Raw genomic sequence first — 23,442 nt, forward strand, 5'->3', positions numbered from 1 at the left:
CAGGACTCTAAGCTCCAGACGTCAGTGCTAGTTACAAGGAAAAGAACAAGCAAACCAGAAGGCAAGCTACACCACCTAACTCAGGTCGCGTCCAGCCTTCCTGCAGGAGAAGGGGGTGTGGCCAAGCGCTCGGCGGCCACGTGATCGCGGTGGGTCCCGCGTAGAGCCCCGCTCAGTCAAGTCGCGCGATCTGCCGTCACATCAGCTTATGGCTCAGGCCCCTGATTGGCTAGCGTCTCCGGCTCACCAGATCTGGGGTTCTGGCTCCGCCCCTCCAAGCAGCGCCCGCTATCTGGCGCCGGCGGTGCGCAGACCCATACATCCTGTGAACCCGCAGTTGCTGGGTCCGCCGCGCGTCTTCTCCCAAGTAAGGATGGCGGGAGGGCGGGGAAGGAGGCGGTCGGGAGCTGGACCGGAGAGTAGAGGTGGAAGAGGGCTTAGAGAGAAACAGCCGGAGGAGGCCCAGTTGGGGAAGTGGAGAGTGCACCTGCCCCTTTCTTTTCCAACGTGCCACAAATGTTTATTGGGTGCCAAGCACGGGGCAGGAGCTAGGGTGTAGGACTCCTGTACCGAGCCGTAGCACAGACGGGCGGGTAAGTGGACACCCTGAAAACGCAGTCTGCGAGGGCCGTGATAGGGCGAGTGCGGGGCACAGGGCATTGCCGCGAGCTGGCTCCGGCTAGAGGGAGGGGAGTTGCGGCTAGACACTAGTTAGGGGCTGCTTCCCGGTTAGAGGCGGAACCTCAGAGCGCGACGGGGCCTGGGCGTGAAGGAAACTGACGCATGGATGGACGCGAAGAACGTGAATCATTTGTTGGCTCTTGCGGATCCCTTATCCAAGGGAAGTCTGTCCACTGAACACTAATGCTTTATTTTGAGACGAATTTACCTCTGTTCTTGGAGGTATACCTTTTCCTTTGTTTTTTGAGGAGCAAAGGAATTAGGCTGAAGAACTACTAACCATTGTCTGTGACTTCTTGAACATTGCAATTAGAGCTTCAGTTACTGGAGCATAATTAGTGTGGGGCGGGGGACAACAATCCACGGTTTGAGAAGATTAGAAGAAAAGGGAACTAATTTATTATGTTAGGTTCGTAAAGGGAAAAATCATGTCTACTAGCATTCCTGTGTAAGAGAGTAAATTTGGAGGTAATATAGATGAAAAAAGTTACTTAGGTTTACTTTCCAAACTGGAGAGTTTGTGGTAGCTGGGTATTTTTAGCCAAAACTTGGTAGCTTACCTGTCTTTGCATCACCTAATCCTTTCTTTTCTTTTTCTGTTAACTATTTCTTTGTAATAATAAACACCTACGATAATAAATGTATGACCCTTGATATTTAAAGAGTACTTTTCCAGTCATTATGTATTGTAATTGATATTGGATGCTCAATTCTCCAGCATATGTAGTGATATATTGAGATATAGTATAATGTAATAGCTAAGTGAACAGACTCTGGAATATACATAGTCGCTGTTACTTGTTACTGAACAAGTTATTTAGATACTTTTTACTTCAGTTTCCCCATCTATAAAATGAAGGTTATAGAATACCTACTCCATAGGGTTATGCTAATTAAACAATAAAATACATAAAGTGCTCTTTAAATAACATTTGGTTCTTAATGTTAGCTATTAACTATACTTTTAGGGTAAAGTAAAAAGTAACTGTAGACTCAGTCATTCTAAGTCTAATTTTGTTTTGTTGATAACTGTGTTTTAAGAAAAGTTTTGTTTTTCGCAAACATAAAATAATATTTACTAAAGGTTCTATTTCTGGCAGGGTCCTCAACTTAGGGTTTGTGGGACCCCTGAGTCCAGCCCTTTAAAATTATATGAGCTTGTAGGATCACTGAGAATTTTAAAAATTAAAGAGTTGAAGAGATGAGTGACAAAAAGGAAATAGAGCTTGGTTAAAATCAGTGGATTTAGCATTTATTACTCAATGACCTTGGGCAAGTTACTTGAATTTCTTTGCCCAGCTTCATCTGTAAAATAAGAATAATGTTAGTATCTTATTCTTGGGGCTTTTTGAAAGGGTTAAATGAGTTAATATTTACATTACCTCATATATAATAAATATTAATATTTCTGTTGTTACCAGTGATCAATTAGCTATTATTTTTTAAAGAAAAGTCAAGTGACACTTCTTTATGCACTTTTTTTTCTTTAGGTTAAGATAGTTTGGACTTAGCTGTGCCTCCCATTACAGTAATAATAAAAATAGCTCCTATTTATTGATTACTTTCTCTGTGTCAGATGATGCCCCAAGATGATGTACAGTCTCTGAATCATAGAACATTCTATAATTTCAATACATTATTGCCAGTTTGTGATGTGCATTTGAATTTAAACTTCAAAATTGAATTGGAGTTTTAAAATCATATTGCTATTGATTTCAGAAGATTTTATGTTAGATGTCAGAAGTTACAGCAATGTATTCATGAATACCTACTTACTACATTCAACAAATAAAATAAATTGAAAGCAGAAATCTAAAAACACTTAAACCAGGTTTAATTTCGTAGTATCTATCTAAACCGCCTGTAGGTTGACTGAGGTATGTTTCTCTTCCCTTCCAGACACCGGTGTACTGTAAGAGCAATTACATACAGAGAATATACAAATTAACTCAATTAGCATGATACTCAGGAAAAAGCAAAATTAAAGATTTTTTTTTAAAGCCAAGGATTGAGATCTTAAGGTTTTTACTTACCTCTGGTATTAAAGGTTGAAGGAAGAAGATTCTTTGTCAATGTTTTTTTTTTTTTTTTGGTTGCATTGTACTGTCTCAGGTGCTGTATGGACTTGGGGCTGTGTGGCACGGGAGATAACATGCAGAGTAGCTATAGACTCTTACCAACCTTTAGTGGGGTGGTGATATCCTTCTCAGTCGTTAGTTTCTTCTTAGTGTTTATGTTTCCTGGTTTTACTTACTTAGTGTACTTCCCCTGCTACATTGCCTACCTTGACAGCCTCTACCCCTTATGACTTCAACTACTGGGATCACTGTTGAGTTTCAGGGTCCTATTTGCATGTAGGCTCCTGCTTATGTCTAGCAGCCAAGATGAGCCACAGGCAATTAGATTAAGCCCCATGCTGACCCCATCATTCGTCACATACCCCATCCCTGTCAAACCCAATCTATTAGCTCTCCCAGTAGTCCCCATTTCTGTTTGTCTGACAATGGAGTAAAGGTACAGTCCCCCCAAATGAGAAGGTATATTAAGACTGAAGAATGAAATCATGCAACTTTATTGATTATAAGAGAGTCAATTGTATAGTAATTTACTTGGGGAAGATTTGGTTGGAACAGTCAGACAACCCAGCAGCGCTCTGTGCAGATTATTCTTCACTGCTAGACAGTTGTTACAGTAAATGTTTTCTAGTACAGCTGAACTGCTAATGACTGACAAGACAGAGGTACAAAGAATGTAGTACGAACCAGGAGCCATATCTCCTTGCGGTCTTAGGATGGATAATTGCTTACAGTTCACACCAGCACCTAGCTTGATAAAGATCTCAGTTGCTATGCCAGTCTGGCCTTCAGTGACAGAAATCTTTATGGCTACATTGTGTAAGCTTAAGGGTCACAGCTAATTATTATCTATGAGGCTTTGGTGCTGGCTGAGTCTAGTTAGGTCAGGGTTCAGAACACGTGTGCTAACTGGAAAGCTATCCGGCACACAGATACAAAATCAGCTTTGTTTACATCTACACCTGTACAGCATTACAGTGATACCACCATCCGCTCAGGCAAGCTGAGAACACCATAGTCACCTTATATTTTGGTCTCTCTTGCATTCCAGTATCTAACCAGTTATCAAATCCTATGGGATTTTTTACTTGCTAAATCTCTGATGAAATTTGTCTGTTCTCTCACCTATTTTGGGTTAGTCTACCACAGAGGCAACCAGACTAGTCTTCCTGCTTCTCATCATTCTCCATATTCCTAATGGAATGGCTTTTTTGAAACATGGGTGTGATTATACCTCTTTCCTGCCCAAGTATCTTTGGTTTCTCCCAATCACGTATGGAAGTCCAGGTTCCTCAGCAGTACGTCAGATCCCTGCACAGTCTGACACCAGTTACTGTCTGCCAGGTCTGACCTTGAGCATTCCTCTCCTTCCTCCCCTTTATCCCGTCACCTGTTGGTCACCCAGCAGCCACACCCAGTGAACCATGACTGTCCTTTGACCTCTCTGTGCCTGTGCAGTTGTTGCTCTTTGAAATGACTGTTCCAGACCTTTGCTTTATGGTAATATCCTTAAAAGCCCAAATCAAATGTTTTCATTATGCGCCCTCCACTGTAAGCTGATATAGTTGTGTCATCTTTCCTAATTTGATAGAATTTGCTTATGTACCTTTATTAAAGCATTTGTCATATTAATGTAATTGTTTCTGTACTTGCCTTACCATTAAGATGGATTTAGTTAATGCCTTTTTTAATTATATTTTCTTGATTATGCTATTACAGTCACCCCAATTTTACCCCCTTAGCCCTGTTCCACCCAGCACTCCCCACTCCCTCAGGCAATCTCCGCACCATTGTTTATGTCCATGGGTCCTGCATATATGTTCTTTGGCTACTCCATTTCCTATACTCTACTGTACATCCCCTATGGCTATTTTGTAATTACCTATCTGTACTTCTTAATCCCCTCACCTCTTCACCATCCCCCACACCTCCCTCCCATCTGGCAACCATCAAAATGCTGTCTTATCCATGGTTCTGTCTCTGTTCTTCCTGTTTCCTTAGTTTGTGTTTTAGATTCAATTGTTGATAAATATGTATTTATAGTTTTGATCTTATTTTTCTTAATTAAGTCCCTTTAACATTTACTATGATAATGGTTTAGTGACGATGAACTCCTTTAGTTTTTTCTTGTCTGGGAAGCTTTTTACCTGCCCTTCGATTCTAAATGATATCTTTTCTGGGTAGAACAATCTTGGCTGTAGGTCCCTGCTTTTCACGACTTTGAATATTTCTTGCTAGTCCCTTCTACCCTGCAAAGTTTCTTTTGAGAAATCAGCTGAAAGTCTTAGGGGAACTTTCCTCCAGGTAACTAACAGGGTTTCTCCTGCTGCATTTAAGATTCCTTTTTTATTTTTAATCTTTGACATTTTAATTATGATGTATCTCGATGTGAGTTCATCTCTTCAGGTTCGTCTTGTTTGGGGCTCTCTGTGCTTCCTGGACTTGTATGTCAATTTACTCTACCAAGTTAAGGAAGTTTTCTGTCATTGTTTTTTCAAATAGATATCCATTTCTTGCTTTTTCTTTTCTCCTGACACACGTATGATGCGAATGTTGTCCCAGAGGCTGCTTGAAACTATTCTTGGGGTTTTTTTTTTTTTGGATTCTTCTTGTTCTGATTGATTTCTGGGTTTTTTTTTTATATGTACTTACGTTCCAAATCATTGATTTGATTCTCAGCTTCATCCACCCTACTGTTGACTCCTTGTAAATTGTTCTTTATTTTAGTTAGTAAATCCTTCATTTCTAACTGGATCTTTTTTTATGCTGTTGAGGCCCTCACTAAGTTCCTTGAGCATCCCTATAACTGGTGTTTTGAACTCTGCATCTGATAGATTGCTTATCTCCATTTTGTTTAGTTCTTTTCCTGGAGTTTGGTTTGTTCTTTCATTTGGACCATGTTTCTTCGACTCCTCACTTTGGCAGACTCCCTTTGTTTGTTTCTATGTATTAGGTAGAGCTTCTATGACTCCCTGTCTTGGTGGTATGGCCTAATGTAGCAGATGTCCTGTAGGGTCCAGTGGCACAGCTTCCCGGTATCACCCAAGCTGAGTGTTAAAGGTTCACCTTCCATTTGGGCTGAGTACTGCCTCTTCTTGTAGTTGAGCCTTGATTGCTGTTGGCAGGTCAAAGGGAGGGATTTACCCAGGCCAGTCAGCCTCAAGGACTGGCTGACACCATTGACCATCAGCCTCTGCCCTCCATGGAGGATGAGCTGTGCAAGGGGGCAGGATGGTGGTGCCCCGGTGTGGTTTGTAGCCGTCCACTGGGTGTGCTGGCTCTGGGTTTTCCTAGATGGTGCAGGATAAGGTCAGCTACCACCTGTGTTCTGCCTGGAACCACCCAGCATGAGATACAAAACAGTCTGGGGTGGCTGCTACATGTGCTGGGCTTGGAGATTCCCAGGTGAGTCTAAGCTGGCTGCTGCTAGTTTCAGGCCTAGAGCCACTTAGGAAGAGGTATGGGTCCTAGGGGCTTCCTGATGCCAGCAGGTGCTTGTTTGAGAGGATTTAGGAAGATGTGAAGGATGTGTCATAACCAGCCATTCGTGGGGAAAAGTCTCTGTTAACGGCTTAGGTGGACCCATAAGCTGGGTGAGGCGGAGCCTCAGCTCCACCAGGTCAGGGCAGACAGTCTGAGCTGGGTTGGCAGCTTCTCAGATACGGCCCTTGCCTGATGTCTCTGTGGCTCTGTGGGGGAAGGGCTCAGAAAAGGACCGATGGCCTCTGCCCGCTGTTCTGTTTGGGAGAATGCTGTCCCCCAGCTGTCCCCCTGATGCCAAACACTTCAGTTTCTCCCTGTAAGCCTGGTGCCTTTCAAGCTGCAATTCCAGTGCTAAAGCTCAAAGGGAGTGAGTCTTAAGTCTGTATACAGGACTATTAAGAGGAACTGCTTGGGAATCCAGCAGTGTCTTCCACCAACTCAACCACTGCTGGTTTTCCCAGCTAGAAGTTAATGGGTACTTATCTTCCTGGCACTGGAACCCTGGGCTGGAAGGCCTGGTGTAGGTCTGAGACTCCTCACTCCTGAGATACCCCTCCCGAATTTTTATCCACTACACATGGGTGTTGGACCAGCCTGTTTTGCATCTCTGCCCCTCCCACTGGTATGGATGGATGTGTTTTTGTTTTTTATTCCCTAGTTGTCAGACTTCCATTCACTCGATTTTTGATGGTTCTAAGTAATGGCAGTTCTATATTTTAGTTGTAATTTTGATGTGGTTAGATGATCTTTTTAATCTTACATGCTCATTACCTAATGTAATGTGAGATACTTAATCGTTACTTGAATAAACTAATAGTGTACGATGAAGGATATATGTCAATATCCAGCATTTGGTATTAATTAAGTAAAATTTTCTTTCCGTGACAAAAGGAGAAAGAATGCTTGCAATCCATATCACAAACAAGGGGCTACACCCAATGAAGAGTTTTAGAATTTGATTTGAAGAGACTAAAGACCCAGTGGGAAAATGGGCATTGGGAAAATTAAACAGATAATTCACAGTAAAACATATAAATTATTCTTAATAGGTAAAATGATGCTCAACCTCACTTATAATAAGGTAAATGTAAAATAAATATGCATTGAGATACCATTTCTTTGCTATCAGATTGACAAATATCCCAAAGTTTGATGATATTTTCTGTTGCTAAAGTTGCAGGGTGATAAAGTTGCAGGCACTATCCTGTGTTACTGTGGGCTTGCAAAGTACTATATAGCACAACCCCCATGAGGAGCAATTTAACAATATTTGCTAATGTCACCAATGCAATTAATTACTCTGGCCTAGCTCTCCTGCCTGTAGAAGTTTACCAATACATGGTTGAATAAATAACAATGTCACACTCCAAAGTCTGGGAAGCCCTATATATCAAAAGTTTTTTGTTTTTTAAAATTGGGCACTTAAATTCATTTAATGGCAAAGATTGACTCCAGCTGATTGATGTGCCCATTGTGTCTTTGTGCACCTACCAGATACTCCTGCCTCTACTTTTTATTTGTACTATTTTGTTGCTTTGGGCTTCATTGCATGTGAAAATATTAAAAATAGTTAACAATATCCCTGTGAATAGCAGAATGAATGGAAGCATCTGTGATTAGTAATAGCACAGAAAATAGAGCCATCCTAACACCTTGGGCATGGTGGGTCTGTGAAGCAACGTACTAAAGAAGACAGTGCGGAGACTACCAACATGTAACTTAGGACTGTACGAAGGAGAGGCAAATACTTCTCTCCCACTCTTTCTCCTTCCCATCCCCTCTCTCTAAAAATAAATAAATAAAATATTTAAAAAAAAAAAGAAAGACAGATTGTAGAAGTTTTACACTGATAATAAGGACCAAGAGCTGATGAAAGTACAAAACCACTGTAAATAAATGCCACTGATTGCTTTGTCAGTCATGAAACAAGCTAGAATATATCATGAAGAACTGCTCCTGAAGATGAATGTTAGTGTTAAGGAAGGATTCAAAAATTTAGGAAGCAGCATGGTTAAAAAGTATCTGAAAGTCTTGTGAAAACTATCCTGTAGATCATGAAGTAGCTAAACATTACCTTGATGAATTCGTTAAGGTAGCATCTGATGAACATGTGAGTGCTGAATAAAATGATGATGAAATAGTTCTATAGTTGTATTATATTCCTAAAAATCTTTAGACCACAGGAGAAAAACACCAGTGCTCCAGACACATAAAAAATAAAATTGACAGTGATTAGAAAAAGCCAGCTTCTAAAGTGTTTGAATAAGTCTCACAAAATACCTCAGCACTTTTATGGAGAATCTTCAGGCTGTTGGCACAAGCTCTGTGCACACTGGACTGGAAGACAGTTGAAGATCTTTAATTATTTCTAGACACCTCTTTTGTGTATTCTCCTTAACTTTTTGTTAAAGTAATGTGTTAGCATTTACTTTCCCCCACTATGACTGGAATACAGCCTTTCTACCAAGGTGTGTTACACTCTGGAAAAGCAAGTGTTTGTACTGCTTGCAGTAGTTAACAGAAACATAAGAATTAAAACTTTCTCTAAGAGATCAGTCCTAAAGATCTCATTTTCAAAACTGTTAAAGCTTCAAATGATGTTGAGAAAATCAGCTTTAATAAATGCTTAACATTGTAGCTGACAATGAGGTTTGAAAATGAACTTGCAGTTAAAGATTTTACATCACCATCTTAGATCTTACATGTAAGATTTTACATCTTACAGTGAGAAGATGATACTTGACTTCATTAATTACGCCATATATTTTATCAGCCCAAACCATAAATAAGTCAGGAGACTCTGGCAGAAAGAAATGAGCCCGATGCTTCTGTCGCGTATTTCTTGGGTGACGGGGAAACTACTGAAAGACTGTTAAACACACTTAAGCATGAAGAGTCATGACTGGGTTAATGATGGTGACAGTGGATACAATGTGGGCCCAAATGGGAAATCTCCTGAAGACACTATGGTAAGCAGTTAATCAGCGACTGGTTAGACAAAAACACGTTGATAAGGCAGATGGTGATAGAGAAGTCTTCCCAGAAGGCCATCTCAGGTAGTGCTGCTGTACCTCTTGAGAACCCTGCCCCGGCCCCTCATCAGTGCCTGACACTGCCCTCACGGACCCTTCTCTCTAAGGTTCTCAAGCAGCCAGCTCTCATGAAAATTCATTACACGTATAAGTGCACATACATGCACAGATAATTAACTTCGGTGTGAATTTGAAAGTTTATTGAATTCTTTCCTTGAAAAATAAAAGTAACGAAATACTATTTTAGTCTACCAATTCTGTTTTTATTAGCTTATTACTACACATATAATAACTACATAAATTACTGCCATACAAATGGACTATAATAGTATTTCCAGTGTGTATCCATTTAATGTGAGTATTCATTTTCTAAAAAAAATATTTGTGTTTACTAGCAGGGAGATGTTTTGACCTCTGAAAAGTGTAGAAATTCTGAATTCTCAAATACATCTGAAATGTTTTATGAAGAAAAAGGTAGACATGTGCTATAAAGGAGATGATGACTTCCAGAAGAGCAGAGTAAGAACTTCTGGAAGTCTCTTTTTATAAAGCAACAAAACACTGACAAAAGTTGTCAAATCAGCTTTTCCGGAACTCTAGGAACTAAAGATTTACAATAGTCTTAGGAAGATTTGCTCTAGAAAAGTGGCTGAAACTCAAAGCTTGGTGGCGTTTTCACTTTCCCTCTTTCCATGCTCCCTTCCTCGCCATGTGGCAGCCTTGGAAACTTAACAAACAGCCTTGCCGCAGCAGGAGCCGCAAACCATAGCCTCCCGGCAACCCTGGAAGCGGCAGGACAGGTTTGCAGTTTCCCAACAAGCTCCAACCCAGAAATTTTCACTTATTGATTTCTCTGGCAGTTCTCTGAAAACCTTGTTTCTCAAGGTTTGTCTTTATTTGATCTGGCTTAGAGTTTGCTTTGTGTGAATAATCTTATCCCCCTGGGGTTTTTGTTAAGATAGTCTGTGGTGATTGCTTAACATCACCACAGTAGGTCACAGTATTGACAGTTGGCACCAGCAAGAACCTGATGAAAAAATTTAGAAAAAACCACTGAGGACTGTCCACAGGAGGCTTTGAAAGGCTCGGAAAGTTTATCAGGAATCTGGAATGACGTCCGTGAGAAGGGATGTGCATGTGCCCCAGAGGGGTGGGAGTCGAGGCCCTGATCTCTCAGTCCTGGCTGAACTTGCGGGCCTGCATGCAGAAGGGGGAAGGGTGAGAGAGTCGCACACTGCCTGCAGGAGCAGTCAGAGCGTTGCCCACCACACTGCTCTTCAGGGAAGGCGGGGGACTTGTTGGTGCAGTGGCGTCCAGCCTTTTGGCATCTTTGGGCCACACATTAAAGACATTGTGACACATAATCACAAAAACCATCTCAATGTTTTAAGTAAACTTACAATTTTGTGTTCGGCCACATTCATGGCCATCCTGAGCTGCAGGTAACCCATGGGCCGCAGCTTGGACACACCAGGTTTAAGGCATTTAAGGAAATTTGTCCAGTCCTTAGTGAGCAGAGACTTCAGTAGTAGCACACAACAAAGAATACAGGTGTTATACCTTTAGTCTGGGAAAGTCACTTAAATGAACAGTAACAGCAGTGTGAAACCCTGAGGGACACCCATGGGAAATCTGATTTCCGGAGCTGCCACACTATGTTATTTAACATGTTCTATTCTCCACAAAATATTATGGGCCCCAAAGGAACAGGTCAGTATGGCCTACACAGGCACAAAGAGAAAGAAGTCAATGGAAACTTTCTTTAAGGAAACCCAGATTTATTGGACAAAGACTTTAAAATTGGCTACTGTAAATATGTTTAAAGAAGTAACTCAAAGAAGGTGTAAGAATAATTTCCCACCAAATAGAGACAGTCAGTAAAGTGAGAGAATATATTTTTTAAAGAACCAATGAAAATTCAAGGATTGAAAATGTAACTGAAGTTTAAAGTGAACTATCAGACTTAACATCAGATTTGAGAGAGAGAACAAATAATCAGAATTAAAAGATAGGTCAATTCAAATTTATCCAATTCTGAGGAACAGAAAGTAAGTGAAGAAAAATTAACAGAGCCTCAGAGACTTGAAGGATGCCATCAAGAATACCAACCTAAGCATAATGGGAGTCCTAAAAGGGAAGAGGGAGAAAAATAGTAAGAAGGTTATTTTAAGAAATAGAGGCCCATAACTCCTTAAATGGGTGACAAACATTAATCTACTCATCTAAGAAAGTCAACAGTATGGAAATGAAGCTTCTCATGGGGGTGATGGAGGTGTTCTGCAATTGGATGGTGGTGGTGATTGCACAACTCTGAGAATGTGCTAAAAACTTTGAATTCTTCTCTAAAATGGTGATTTTTAGAATATACAAATTGTGTCTCATTGAAGATATTTAATTAAAAACGGAAGAGGAGGGTATTTTTTAATAATGCGGAGATCTTCAGAATACATTGTTGAATGTGACAGTGTGTGTAACGTCACTTTTTGTAATGAAGAAGGGAAGTAAAATTTGTGGTTTGAGCCAACATTTAAAAATATTGTAAGGATTCATAGAAAATTAATAAAAATGCTCACCCAGAAGGCTGGAAGTAAGATGTTGATTGTAGTGTACAGAGAGATGTATGGAAGCAAAACCTACCTGTATATCTTTTTACATCAATTATTTTTAAATACATGTATGTATGATTTTTTTAAGACTTTTTAAATTCATTTGGGGGTTTAGTGGGGAATCTAATAGGGGAAATAGACTATAAGTAAGTACTTAATTTTTTTTAGTCTTTCAATTTTATTTCATAAATTGATGTTTATTTATATGGTTGAACATGTAACATAATTTGAATACTTGAAATCACTATGTGTAGACATTTTCCAGATTTGTTGTTGTTGTTGTTCAAATGTTTCAATAATAAGTGAGAAAGGTTTTAGAATGTTGGATACATTTTCCTCTATAAACTGTGCAATAAGGAATGAGGGAGTAGGTCTGACCTGCTCAGTTGGTTGGGCATCATCCTGTAAAACAAGAGGTTGATGGTTCAATTCCTGGTCAGGGCACATGTCTGGGTTGTGGGCCAGTCCCCAGTTGGGGGGGTGCTTGTTTCCCTCTCACATGGATGTTTCTCTCCCTCTATTTCTCCCTCCTCTTTCCTCGGTCTAAAAAGAAATAAATAAAATCTTACAGTTGTTTTAAAAAATAAAAGGAAATGAGGGAGTAGATAAAAATGTTCTAGATTCAGTGGTCAGTTTACAAAAGCTGGCCATAATGTTGCTGGACTGAGTAACAGATTTATGAAAATAGAATAGATTTATTTACTGAATTAACTCAAGTTTTTCGAAAGTTTAACTACCTTGACCAGGAGTTGACAAACTTTGCTTTTAAAGGAACAAATAATATATTAGGTTTCGTGGGCTAAACTGTCTCAATTGCTAAATCTGGTCTAGAGCAACAGCCATATTTGATATATAAACATTAGGACATAGCTGTGTTCCAATGAAGTTTTTTGTTTTGTTTTGTTTTATAAAACAGGCTGTAGGTTTGGGCTGTGGAGCCCGATTTCCTAGCCTCTGATGTGGAGCATTGCTTAGCAGGGAGGGGAGTAAATGTATTCTAATTCTTAACATAAAGAATACATCTCTCTTTGTCTGTCAATGAGAGTGGCCCTTTTTTTCTGTTATAAGAACAGGTCATCCCTGACATCTCTGTTTGTGGAGGCAACATAGTTACCTTTTAGGAAATTCATCTTAAGTTTCAGCACTGAATCAGAAAGTCTAAAATACAAGAATTTTTTAAAATTATTTTTTGAGAAGAGAGAGGCTACTGAAACTTGTAGCTTAAAAGAGCAAACTGTTTGCCTGCGTACCTTGCGCCCTGCATCCCACCTCTCTACTATGGTCCATGTTTCCCTAGGATATAGTAGTAGAAAGGTTCACCAAGATGAATTCCATCTAGAGGCCACAGATCAGCTGGACGTTAAAGAAAGTCTTTCTGGGTCTCAGTTGCTCTAGCTGAACTTTGGTGCCCCCACGTGTATAATACGAAGACATTGGACTACGGATAATATTTAAGGTCTCTTCTGGCTGGAAAGATGGCTCCTGGGGATTCTGATAAGAGTGGACTACTACTACCCATATGCTTCTTAAAGCTGGAACTTCACATACAGTTTTCTGAGAAATTTTTGCTTTGAGAAATGTCAGGGTGGGTAAATAACTGTTGCACATGTTTATCCTTTAGGGGCTAAGATGGATCTTGTACTCAGTGCTGCGGATTATTATGTTTTTACACCGTACATCTATCCAGCCACCTGGCCAGAGAACAACTTCTTTCGACAGACTGTTAGTCTCCTGATTATAACAAATCTTGGTGCTTATATCCTTTATTTCTTCTTTGCAACACTGAGCTATTATTTTGTCTTTGATCATTCATTAATGAAACATCCACAGTTTTTAAAGGTAACTGATTTTCTTATCTATTTGTAATTACTATTACAGTAAAAGTAACCATATAATAAATTTGTGAGCTATTCAGATTAAATTAATTATAAACATTAAATAAAATTTTTGAAATGAGCCCAATGGGTTCTATATTTTTTGAGCTAATCCCACTTCTTCCTTAATTTAAACAAATACATGAATCTAGCTATTTCCCCCTGCCCAACTAAATGCCTGGTATTTTGCTAGTTACATAAACAAGAATTTCTTTGCTAATAGCAATAAGTAAATACATGGATACATTTATGTAGTTATTTTAATGTTTGACCCCAAGTGAACTATACTTTTACTATGTTTCATAGTAGTTTACTATGTAAACTACTGATGATCAAAACTCAGTAGTTTTAGGTTGTTGACAGTCATTTTTCTATTTCAGTTACTTGTACTTGTCAAATACAGATCTCTAATACAAGTCTCCAAGGACTGGAAAAAAAGGGTTAGGGATGGAAGTTAGTTATGAGAGAAATGGTTATTCAGTAAATAGAAATTTAGACTACAGATTTTGTTGGAAGGAAAATAAGTTTGAGAATTTAAAATATGTATTGTTTTTGCTCAGTACAAAAGTAATTTTTTTCTTATATACCCATTCCCACATAATAACATTTTAATAGAAACATTTTGGAAGTAAACTCATTAATATAAAAGAGATTCTAAAAATCCAACTCCAAAAAATTTTATGCTAGTTTTGTTTAATAGACAGTTTGTGATTTTTAAGTGTTGGAAATTTCATTTTCAGAATCAAGTCTATCGAGAGATTATGTACACTGTGCAGGCTTTACCGTGGATGAGTATTCCCACTGTTTCCTTGTTCCTGCTGGAGTTGAAGGGTTACAGCAAATTATATGATGACATAGGAGGCTTTCCACACGGTAAGTAAGCAGAGTGTCAGGCACAGATTGGCTTTCCTAAAGAACCAAATTAGTTTTTTTCATGTTCTTCAACTTTTTGTTGTCTGCACTTATGTCCTGCCACATATATGCATTTACTCAAGTTTGTCAGTTTTAAAATCTGTGTTTTAGATGAAATTGTGTCTGGAGAAGACCAGTGAGATCAGATGCAAGCCTTTGCATTTGTTTCCTGTCACCTGTATTGAATTCAAACTTCCAAAAAAGTAACTCAAGTAGTACATGACAGTAATGGAAAATTAGAAAATTCAGGTTTTAAATTTCAGTTATCTTTCTACCTAGACACTGGAAATCTTTTGATGTCTGTCCTCTCACTTTCCTATGCCTTGTGTGCTTCCTTGTTTATATTACAAAAATGAAACTTTACTGTGCATACTGGTTTGAACTCTGATTATTTTCTTATAGCAATAACTATGCCATATTTTCATGCCTATAAATATTGGCATTATGTAGTATGTTAGTAATAGTATCTAATTTTTAGAACTTTAGATTGTTCCTCCTTTGTCTATTATAAACAGCCCTGAAGCAACTAAACTTTTTATGAAATTCTGAAATGATTCCATCAAGATACATTTCTGGTGTTGAGTATTAGAAAGTAAGAATAATAGTTAACGTTTGTTGAGTACTAATAAGTATAGTTTAATACTCATAGTTTTAAGCTTTTCATGTATATCAATTCATTTTATTGTACATCAGTTCTGTGAGATAGGTACTATTGTGCTCCTTTTTATATAGGTTAGTAAATTAAATTCACAGAGAATTGTAGTAACTTGCCCAGGTTTCTCAACAAATGGGTGGTGGATTTGCACCAGCACCTCTGCTTTGTAAGTAAGAGATTAGTTAGAGGAGGGAATGAAAACCACACACTAAGGTGATGAATTGACTAGACTTTGAAATGTGATGGGATGATGAGTAAAAATGAAAGGAGGGAGGGCATTTTAGATAGATGGAACAGGATAAGTAAAGGTACAGAGGTAAGATTTTCAGGATGCTGGGAGGACATGAGGTGAACCAGCCTGGTTCCTGCAGGAACAGATGAGATTGGCAAGATCAGAAAGCATCAGGTCACTGGGTTAACACTCAGTTTAAGGTGTTTAGTGGAAAATAAAATTCTAAGTGAGGACTTAATGTATAAAGACAATGTTTGTGAAGGAAAGTTATTACATAGAGTTATTCTCAGAGATTTGAATAATAAGATGTATCAGGAGTATCCTTTTTCTGTTTCCTTAATATCTTAATAGGTTAAGAAATATTTTAGGTGGGAGTCTTCTTAGTTTTTATATGAGGGAAATGAGTAAAGAAGCAGATTCCAGAGAGTCAAGGGAGATTAATTTGTAATGTGTTTAATTGGAAAACAGATAGGTTATGGTTTTGAGTCTAGGGTCATATTTTGTGCTTAGACATGTAAAAAGTAAATGCTAATCCTGGAGGCTGAGTCTTGATTCTGCCATGTACTGTTCTCTCCTCCAGGCTGGTTTCACCTCATTGTTAGTGTCCTGTCCTTCCTCTTTTTCACTGACATGCTCATCTACTGGATTCACAGAGGCCTTCATCATAGACTTGTCTATAAGGTAGAGCCATTTTTAGGGGGGATATGACACATTTCAGCAGCTGTGGTTATAAATTCTGTTCTCTATTTCCAAGAATTTTCTCTGTGTTAAATACCATCATAGTCATGACAGATAGTGGGTATGTTTTGTTGGTATTTTTTATGTGTTTGGAGGGTTTATGCTAACATTTTACTGTTTGGGGGTAAGGGAGGGCATTTTATAAAGTGATTTGCTTGTTTCAAAGGGATTTTTTGGTTAAGTCATTTCCACAACTTGAGTGTGAAAAGCTAAGTTAATGTTGTTCTTGGTGCAGTGTGTGCTAATGGTGTTCTTTCCTTCTGTAGCACATACATAAACCTCACCATGTCTGGAAGATTCCTACTCCATTTGCAAGTCACGCTTTTCACCCTCTGGATGGCTTCCTGCAGAGTCTACCTTACCACATATACCCTTTTCTCTTTCCATTACACAAGGTGGTTTACTTAGGTCTGTACGTCTTGGTCAATTTCTGGACAATTTCTATTCATGATGGTGATTTTCGTGTCCCCAAAATCTTGAAGCCCTTTATTAATGGCTCAGCTCATCATACAGACCACCACATGTTCTTTGACTATAACTATGGACAGTATTTCACACTGTGGGATAGGATTGGAGGCTCATTCAAAAACCCTTCCTCCTTTGAAGGGGAAGGACCACTTAGTTATGTGAAGAAGATGACACAAGAGAAGTGCAACAGCCATTCAGGAAATGGTTGCAAATGTGAGAAATTATCCACTGAAGACTTTTCAAAGACTGAGTAGATGATTTCTGAATTATTGAATATTTTTAATAAGGAAAATTATATATAGCTAAGAGACATAGCAGGAAAATGGTATCATTTGAAAATCAGCACTGCGGGGGCTGCTGAAGAATGATCCTGATGGTAGGTGAGAGGAAGATGCTGTGAGCATGATGATTTCCACCTCTTCCTTAAAATGCGAGATGTCAGTTTGAGGGACAGCCCGTGTCTCTCCATCCAGCGTGTCTCTAATCCGTGTGGCCTCCACAGCCATCTTTTTATGAGATAGAAGACAAATTAGTGAGGGGACCAGGTTATGTCCTTTTACCTTAATCTACTGTATTCTAATTTAAGAAAAATTCATTGTGCTCATAATACCAAGACTAAGCACCATAACAAAGAAATACTAGTGTAAAGATGGTTCCTTGTTTCAGGAATGGTTATGTCTTTGATTTTGCTCTGATTTCTTCAAGTGGATAAATCAGTGTGAAGAAACATACTAATATAACATACTGGTGGCTTTGTGAATGCCGTAATTAATAGCAGTGTAATTAGATCATCACTTCCTACACATAGGAAGCTTATTCTTTGGGGACATTGTTAAACATTACATTTTACTGATAAATAAATTTGGGGTTTTAAAAAATTCTTGATACTACCATGATTTAATTCAAATCTGGAGTTATTTAAAAATGTCGATGGTTATTATTGAAAAGCATTATTTAATAAGTATAAAAAACATAAATCTGAATATGCAGTAGTCCCCCCCCTTATTTGTGGGGGATTTATTCCAAGACCCCCTGTAAGTGCATAAAACTGCAGATATGTACTTCCAAACCATATATATACAACATACATACACACAGTATGCTTTTCTGTACATACATAGCTATGTACAGAAATTAGGCACATTTTATAAATTATAATTATAATTTAGGCACAGATTAACAAGAGTAACTAAATATTACTGTGGTTAGAAAGGAAATTTGATATCAAATAATGTATTTGACACTTGATTTTTAAATTAAGTTGATATACTGCACTTTTTTAAATTCAGTGTATTTTTGGAAAATGAAATGTATCCTTTTTATGAAAATCTTACCATGCAAGCTATTCAACATATAAAGATGATAACCATTACTGATAAAAAATGACATTTTTCATAGGATTCACAGGAAAGTAACAATATGTTCAGTCAGAATTTTCTAATTTCTCACACAACCCTGGAACCATGTATGTTAAAGATCATAAGATAAAATCAGTTCAGTTTTAAAACACAAATGGCATGTGTTGCACTGAATTAACTTTACAAAATAAAATATCCAATGCAACTATTCATTTTGGCTAGATGCACTGCACTTTTGATGTTTCAATGTTGCAAACCTATAATTTTCTATTACCAGGAATATTTAGGCCTGTCTCTGAAGATTAGTTTTGCAATATTCTCCCTCTTCCCCACTCACTTTAATATGAAACCCCAGCCCTGACTGGTGTGGTGCAATTGGTTGGATGTCATCCTGCAAAGCGAAAGGCTGCTGGTTACATTCCCAGTCATAGCACCTGCCTGAGCTGTGGGTTAAGTGGGTCGGTGTGCTTGTGAGAGGCAACCAATCAATGTTTCTTTCTTGCATGGATGTTTCCATCTTTCTCCCTCTGTCACTCTCTAAATAAAAATATATAAAATCTTTAAAAAAGAAACCACAGAAATGATGTGGGTTGTCAAAACTGTTTTAGAATGTTCACAAATGCTCGATGTCAAGGGGGAGAGAATCACATTTTTTTCTGTTTCACATTTTTACTAGTGTTTTATCACTGAGTTTTATGAGACTAGTCATAAAGCTTAATAGTTGGGATCCAGATTAAAATATTTTTCTCTTTTGGTTGCTGTTACAGCATTTGTCTTACTTAATTACACAATGTAGTAATTAGTATTTTGAACTGGTAAATGCGTCCAAGTACTTTTTACTCACCATCCCCAACCCTTAGTACTCCACTTTGCCCAAGAAAAAGAGGGGAATTAAGAAGCAAATTTTGTTTCCTCATAATAATAGAAGCTAATAATTCATTGAGCTTTTATTCTTGATCAGGCCCTGTTGTAAGTACTTGACGTGAGGAAACTGGGACCCAGTTGTGTAACTTTCCCAAGGTTATTTCTCGTGTATTTCAGTGTGGATGTTACTGGTCACCAGGCAGCCTTCCACAGTCAGTCTGAGTCCCAGGCTCCTTCCATCTTGGGAAACTACCTTCTCCCAGTCAGTTGAAGGAGCACGTAAGAGAAGAAGGAAAAGCATACATGGAAAATGTTTGGGTCAGGCCTGGTAGTCATGTATATGTTCCTTTGGACAAAGCTCAGTTATGTGGCCCATCTAACTGAAAGAGATTCAGAGAATTTGGAAATGTGTCTAATTGTATAGCTGGGAGACTGGGTAACCAGTTTCTTAAACAGCCAGTCTGCCGTAATCTTATAATTTATTCCCCCTTTTTTTGAAGGTTCCGATAAAGGTATTGAAGAGATAAATACCCTCAAAATTATCTCAAGGTTTCCTTGTACTAGTTGTCTTTGTGTTCTCAATTCCATAACTCCAATTATGAGTGCTAAAGCTTCCTCTAGATTGTTACTACTGTTCAGTAGAAAAGAAAGAGCATAATTTATGGCGAGAAGGAAGCTTCCCCAAAGGTAATCGAAGTAGTCTTGACCCTCCCACTGTTTTTCTTCAGCCTGGTCTTGTTGAGCAGTACTGGTTAAGCAGTCAGAATGTGGGGTGGTTTGGTTTGGATTTGCTTTTGTGTGCTACCATTGCAGTCTTCTGTTCTCCATTAAGGAATTCAGGGAACATTCATTGAAGTGAGTATCTAAAGTCCCTTCCACAGGAATATCAAGTGAAAGACATTTTCCCTTGACTTTGAAACCTTTTATACTTATAGGATAGGAAGGGAAAACCAAGATTCCATTTTCCACTCTTGGTTAAAAATTGGAACATGGATGGAGGTGGTACAGAACCCAGAAATCTTTTTTGAATCCTCAGCTTCCTCTACCTATGTCTGTCTCTCTCCCCATCCCCCTATGTCAGAATGTTGCAATTGGCTACTTCTCATCACCCTGTGTCATTTCTTCCAGCTTCAGTAAGTTAGCTACAGATGTGGGAGAGAATTGTAACCAGTGTTTGACACACGGAGTTTACAGGGCAGGCTGATTATTTATGTAGAGATGATGTCTGAGAGGAAGATGAAAAGTAGGGACACAAATCAGAACAGTTGTTATTTGGGATTAACTCATGGAAGAAAAATCGATTGCCAAGGAGAGCGTGACAAACAGGATGTCCAAAGAAACAAACCAACTGGAGGGGAAAAGAACTCCCTTTCCTTATTTTCCTAACATCAAATTCAGAACACTTAATAAGCAGTCTATGTCAGTGTTGACTGTTGTCCACCATCTAGCACTGTTATGTATACCATTTATTCTAGGCCCCAAATTTCTTAAAAGTAGAGATCATGTGTAAATCATGGTTGTATTAAGCCATGTGCCCTTACAGAATGTCCAAAACATGGTGGAGGTTCAGTAAATACTTTGATGAATGAATTAATGAAGTGGTGGAAATGTCATTCTCTCCAATAAATATTAAATGAGCACCTACTAGTTGTCAAACACTGAACTAGGTGCAGATATGTAATCCCGGACTCTTAAACGCTGTCTTTTTAGCCAACAATTTGTTTCTCATTTATTCATTAGCTGACATTTGCTGTGTGCCTTGGTGGGGTGGTCATAAAGAGAGCTAAGGGGAAATCACAGATAGTCCCTATGTCAAGAATAGACTCCTTTCCTCAAAGTTCTACCTTCCTCTGAAAATAAAACCCATCAAGCACCCTGGATTCAGACCGAATATGATCAGTAATATGGGTACTGACTGAAGAGGTGGGCAAATCTGTGTGGAGTTAACTTTTTAGAACAGTGCTCAGGATACAAAAATCCTTATACAAGAAATGACAAACCTGGGAGGATAAGCTATAACTTCAGCTAGACTGTAGTTCATCTCAGGAACTGGAAAAGTGAAGAGCTTTAGAGTTACATAGTTTTCAATCTTGGCTGTGTCCTTGGCAGGTTGCATGACCTTGGTTTCTCCATCCATAAGCTGATAGAAATACTACCTATCTGCCCTGGCTGGTGTGGCTCAGTGGTTTGGGTGCGGGCCTGCGAACCAAAGGATCTCAGTTCGATTCCTGGTTGGGGCACGTGCCTGGGTTGCAGGCCAATTACAAGTGGGGGACATGGGGGTGGGGGGACAACCACACATTGATATTTCTCTCTCTCTCTCCTTACCTTACCCTCTAAGGATAAATAAAATCTTAAAAAAAAATACTACCTATCTAATGCAGTTAAACTAGAAACAAATGTGAATGGAGGTTCTTACTCATGTAACTTGTGCTTCACATCTCTTTCTAGGTTTAATGATCATTGTTATTATACCTAGGGAATAATTCCAGGGAGGAAAAAAGCCTAGATTCTTTCACCTTAAAATTGGGTAAAAAACAGGAGACATAACTATGGAAGTTGATGCGAAGTTACTTGGAGGAAGAGTACCAATTGCCAGCGAATGTGGTCAGCCTCTAGAAGCTGGAAGAGAACCCCCGGTGCAATCTTAAATAGAAGTAGTAAGAGTGATATCTTTTTATTGTTCCTGATCTTAAGAGGTCATAGTGAGAAGTGTTTCTAGAGAAGCCAAAAAAAAAAAATCCCACCAGAAACTCACCAAGCTGGCACCTTGATCTCGGACTTCAGCTTCAGTTGCCAGAATTCTAAGAAAATAAATTATTCAGCCAAAACAAAAGAGTAAAAATCATGAGGTTCACTAGAGATAGGGAATACAGAGGAAAATCATATAAGTAAAACTATACAATTTTGCTAACTATATAAAATTACTACAATATTTACTGTAAATTTTATAAGTTTAAAGATACCTAAATTTTTCACTACTAAATAATTTTACTATAAATATTGCTATAAACCATAAGATCAGTCTCCAAGATTTTAAGGTAAAGAGGAAGAAACTTCCCTGAAAAATAAAAAATGTATTACGAAAGGCAGGATGGGAGTATTGTGTGCACCACATTGTCAGTGAGCCTTCCTGTCCAAGCAGTGTTTTGGTATGGGAAGAAAAACACAAATAATTGCTTCAATTAATATTTCCTTTGTTGAAATACATTTAAAACAGTTTTTTGTAACCTCTGAACTCAATTTAGAGATCTTATTAAGATATAAGTAAAATTTGTATAAAAAAATTTTCATTAATGATACAGTTGATCAAATACTCCTAAACATTTAACATCATTTACATACTTGATTAATCATATTTTCTTAAACATTTGATAAGAGATTTAATGTCTTTGAGACATCCCCCACTAAGGAAGACTTACATACTTGAGATATTTTTCTTAGCCTCCTTGACAACGCATACTTAATATACTTAAACACAAAATAGCATAACTATATCAAAGTCATTCAACATCAAAGTATTCATACTACAGACTTTTATTTACTTCCCATTTGTCATTTCGCATGCATTCCTGTGTTTGAAGAATATAATTTTGTTAACTGTGCCCTTTGCTGAAATGGAAACTTGGCCCCAGACATGTGCTACCAGATGAGAAAGAGGAACCTAGAAAGTCGGTGTGCACGCCACTGCCTGCGCTTGCAATGGCTCTTGTCTTCCCCTTCAGTAGGACCTTTTTTCTTTTAACCAGCTTAATGGGGACATGATTTACATACAATAAAATTACCCATTTTAACTGTCTGCATTGATGAACTTTGACAAATGTGTACATGTAACCACCACCTCAGTCAAGTTACAAGGATTTTTTTCCCCAGAAAAAGTTTATTTCCCTTCATAATCTCCCCAGCCCTAGGTAACCACAGGAGATTAATTTGGCCTATTGTAGCATTTCATATGACTTGCATCAGATGATATGTACTGTTGTGTTTGATTTTTTAATTTACCATATTTTGAGATGCATTTTGATGTATATTTCTATAGTTATTGATTGATGAATAGTATTCCATTGTATATCACAATTTGTATATCTGAGTACTTGTTGATGGATAGTTGAGTTATTTCTAGTGTGAGGTTATTATGAATAAAGTTACTACAAAAGTGTCCAAGTCTTTGTTTGGATGTATGTTTCCATTTCTCTTTGGTAAATACCTATTAGTAGAATTGCTGGGTGCTGGGTAGATACATGTTTAATTGTATAAGAAACTGTCAAACTTTCCCAAAGTAGTTGTACCATTTTTAATTCCCATTACTTATATGAGAATTTCCATTTCCTCCACATTTTCACTAACACTTAGTATTCTCAGTCTTTATTTTTAGCCATTCAAGTGAATGTGAAGTAGTGTCTCATTATGGCATAAAATGTATTTTCCTATGACTAATGATGTTAAAAACCTTTTCTCCTGATT

The 23,442-nt window shown here is 38.3% G+C and overlaps 1 protein-coding gene across 1 annotated transcript; it reads left to right on the plus strand.

Moving 5' to 3' along the window:
- The first annotated feature begins 258 nt into the window (after window positions 1–258).
- Window positions 259–23,137, plus strand: SC5D (sterol-C5-desaturase). The gene is made up of 5 exons (XM_037132006.2): window positions 259–367; window positions 13,499–13,716; window positions 14,492–14,624; window positions 16,131–16,231; window positions 16,555–23,137. The coding sequence occupies exons 2-5, from the start codon at window positions 13,507–13,509 to the stop codon at window positions 17,008–17,010; spliced, it is 900 nt and encodes a 299-aa protein (XP_036987901.2). The 5' UTR covers window positions 259–367; window positions 13,499–13,506; the 3' UTR covers window positions 17,011–23,137.
- Window positions 23,138–23,442: the final 305 nt, after the last annotated feature.

Source organism: Artibeus jamaicensis, unplaced genomic scaffold, assembly GCF_021234435.1.
Source record: "Artibeus jamaicensis isolate MK-2021 breed Jamaican fruit bat unplaced genomic scaffold, CSHL_Jam_final contig_601, whole genome shotgun sequence".
NCBI classification, from domain to species: domain Eukaryota; kingdom Metazoa; phylum Chordata; class Mammalia; order Chiroptera; family Phyllostomidae; genus Artibeus; species Artibeus jamaicensis.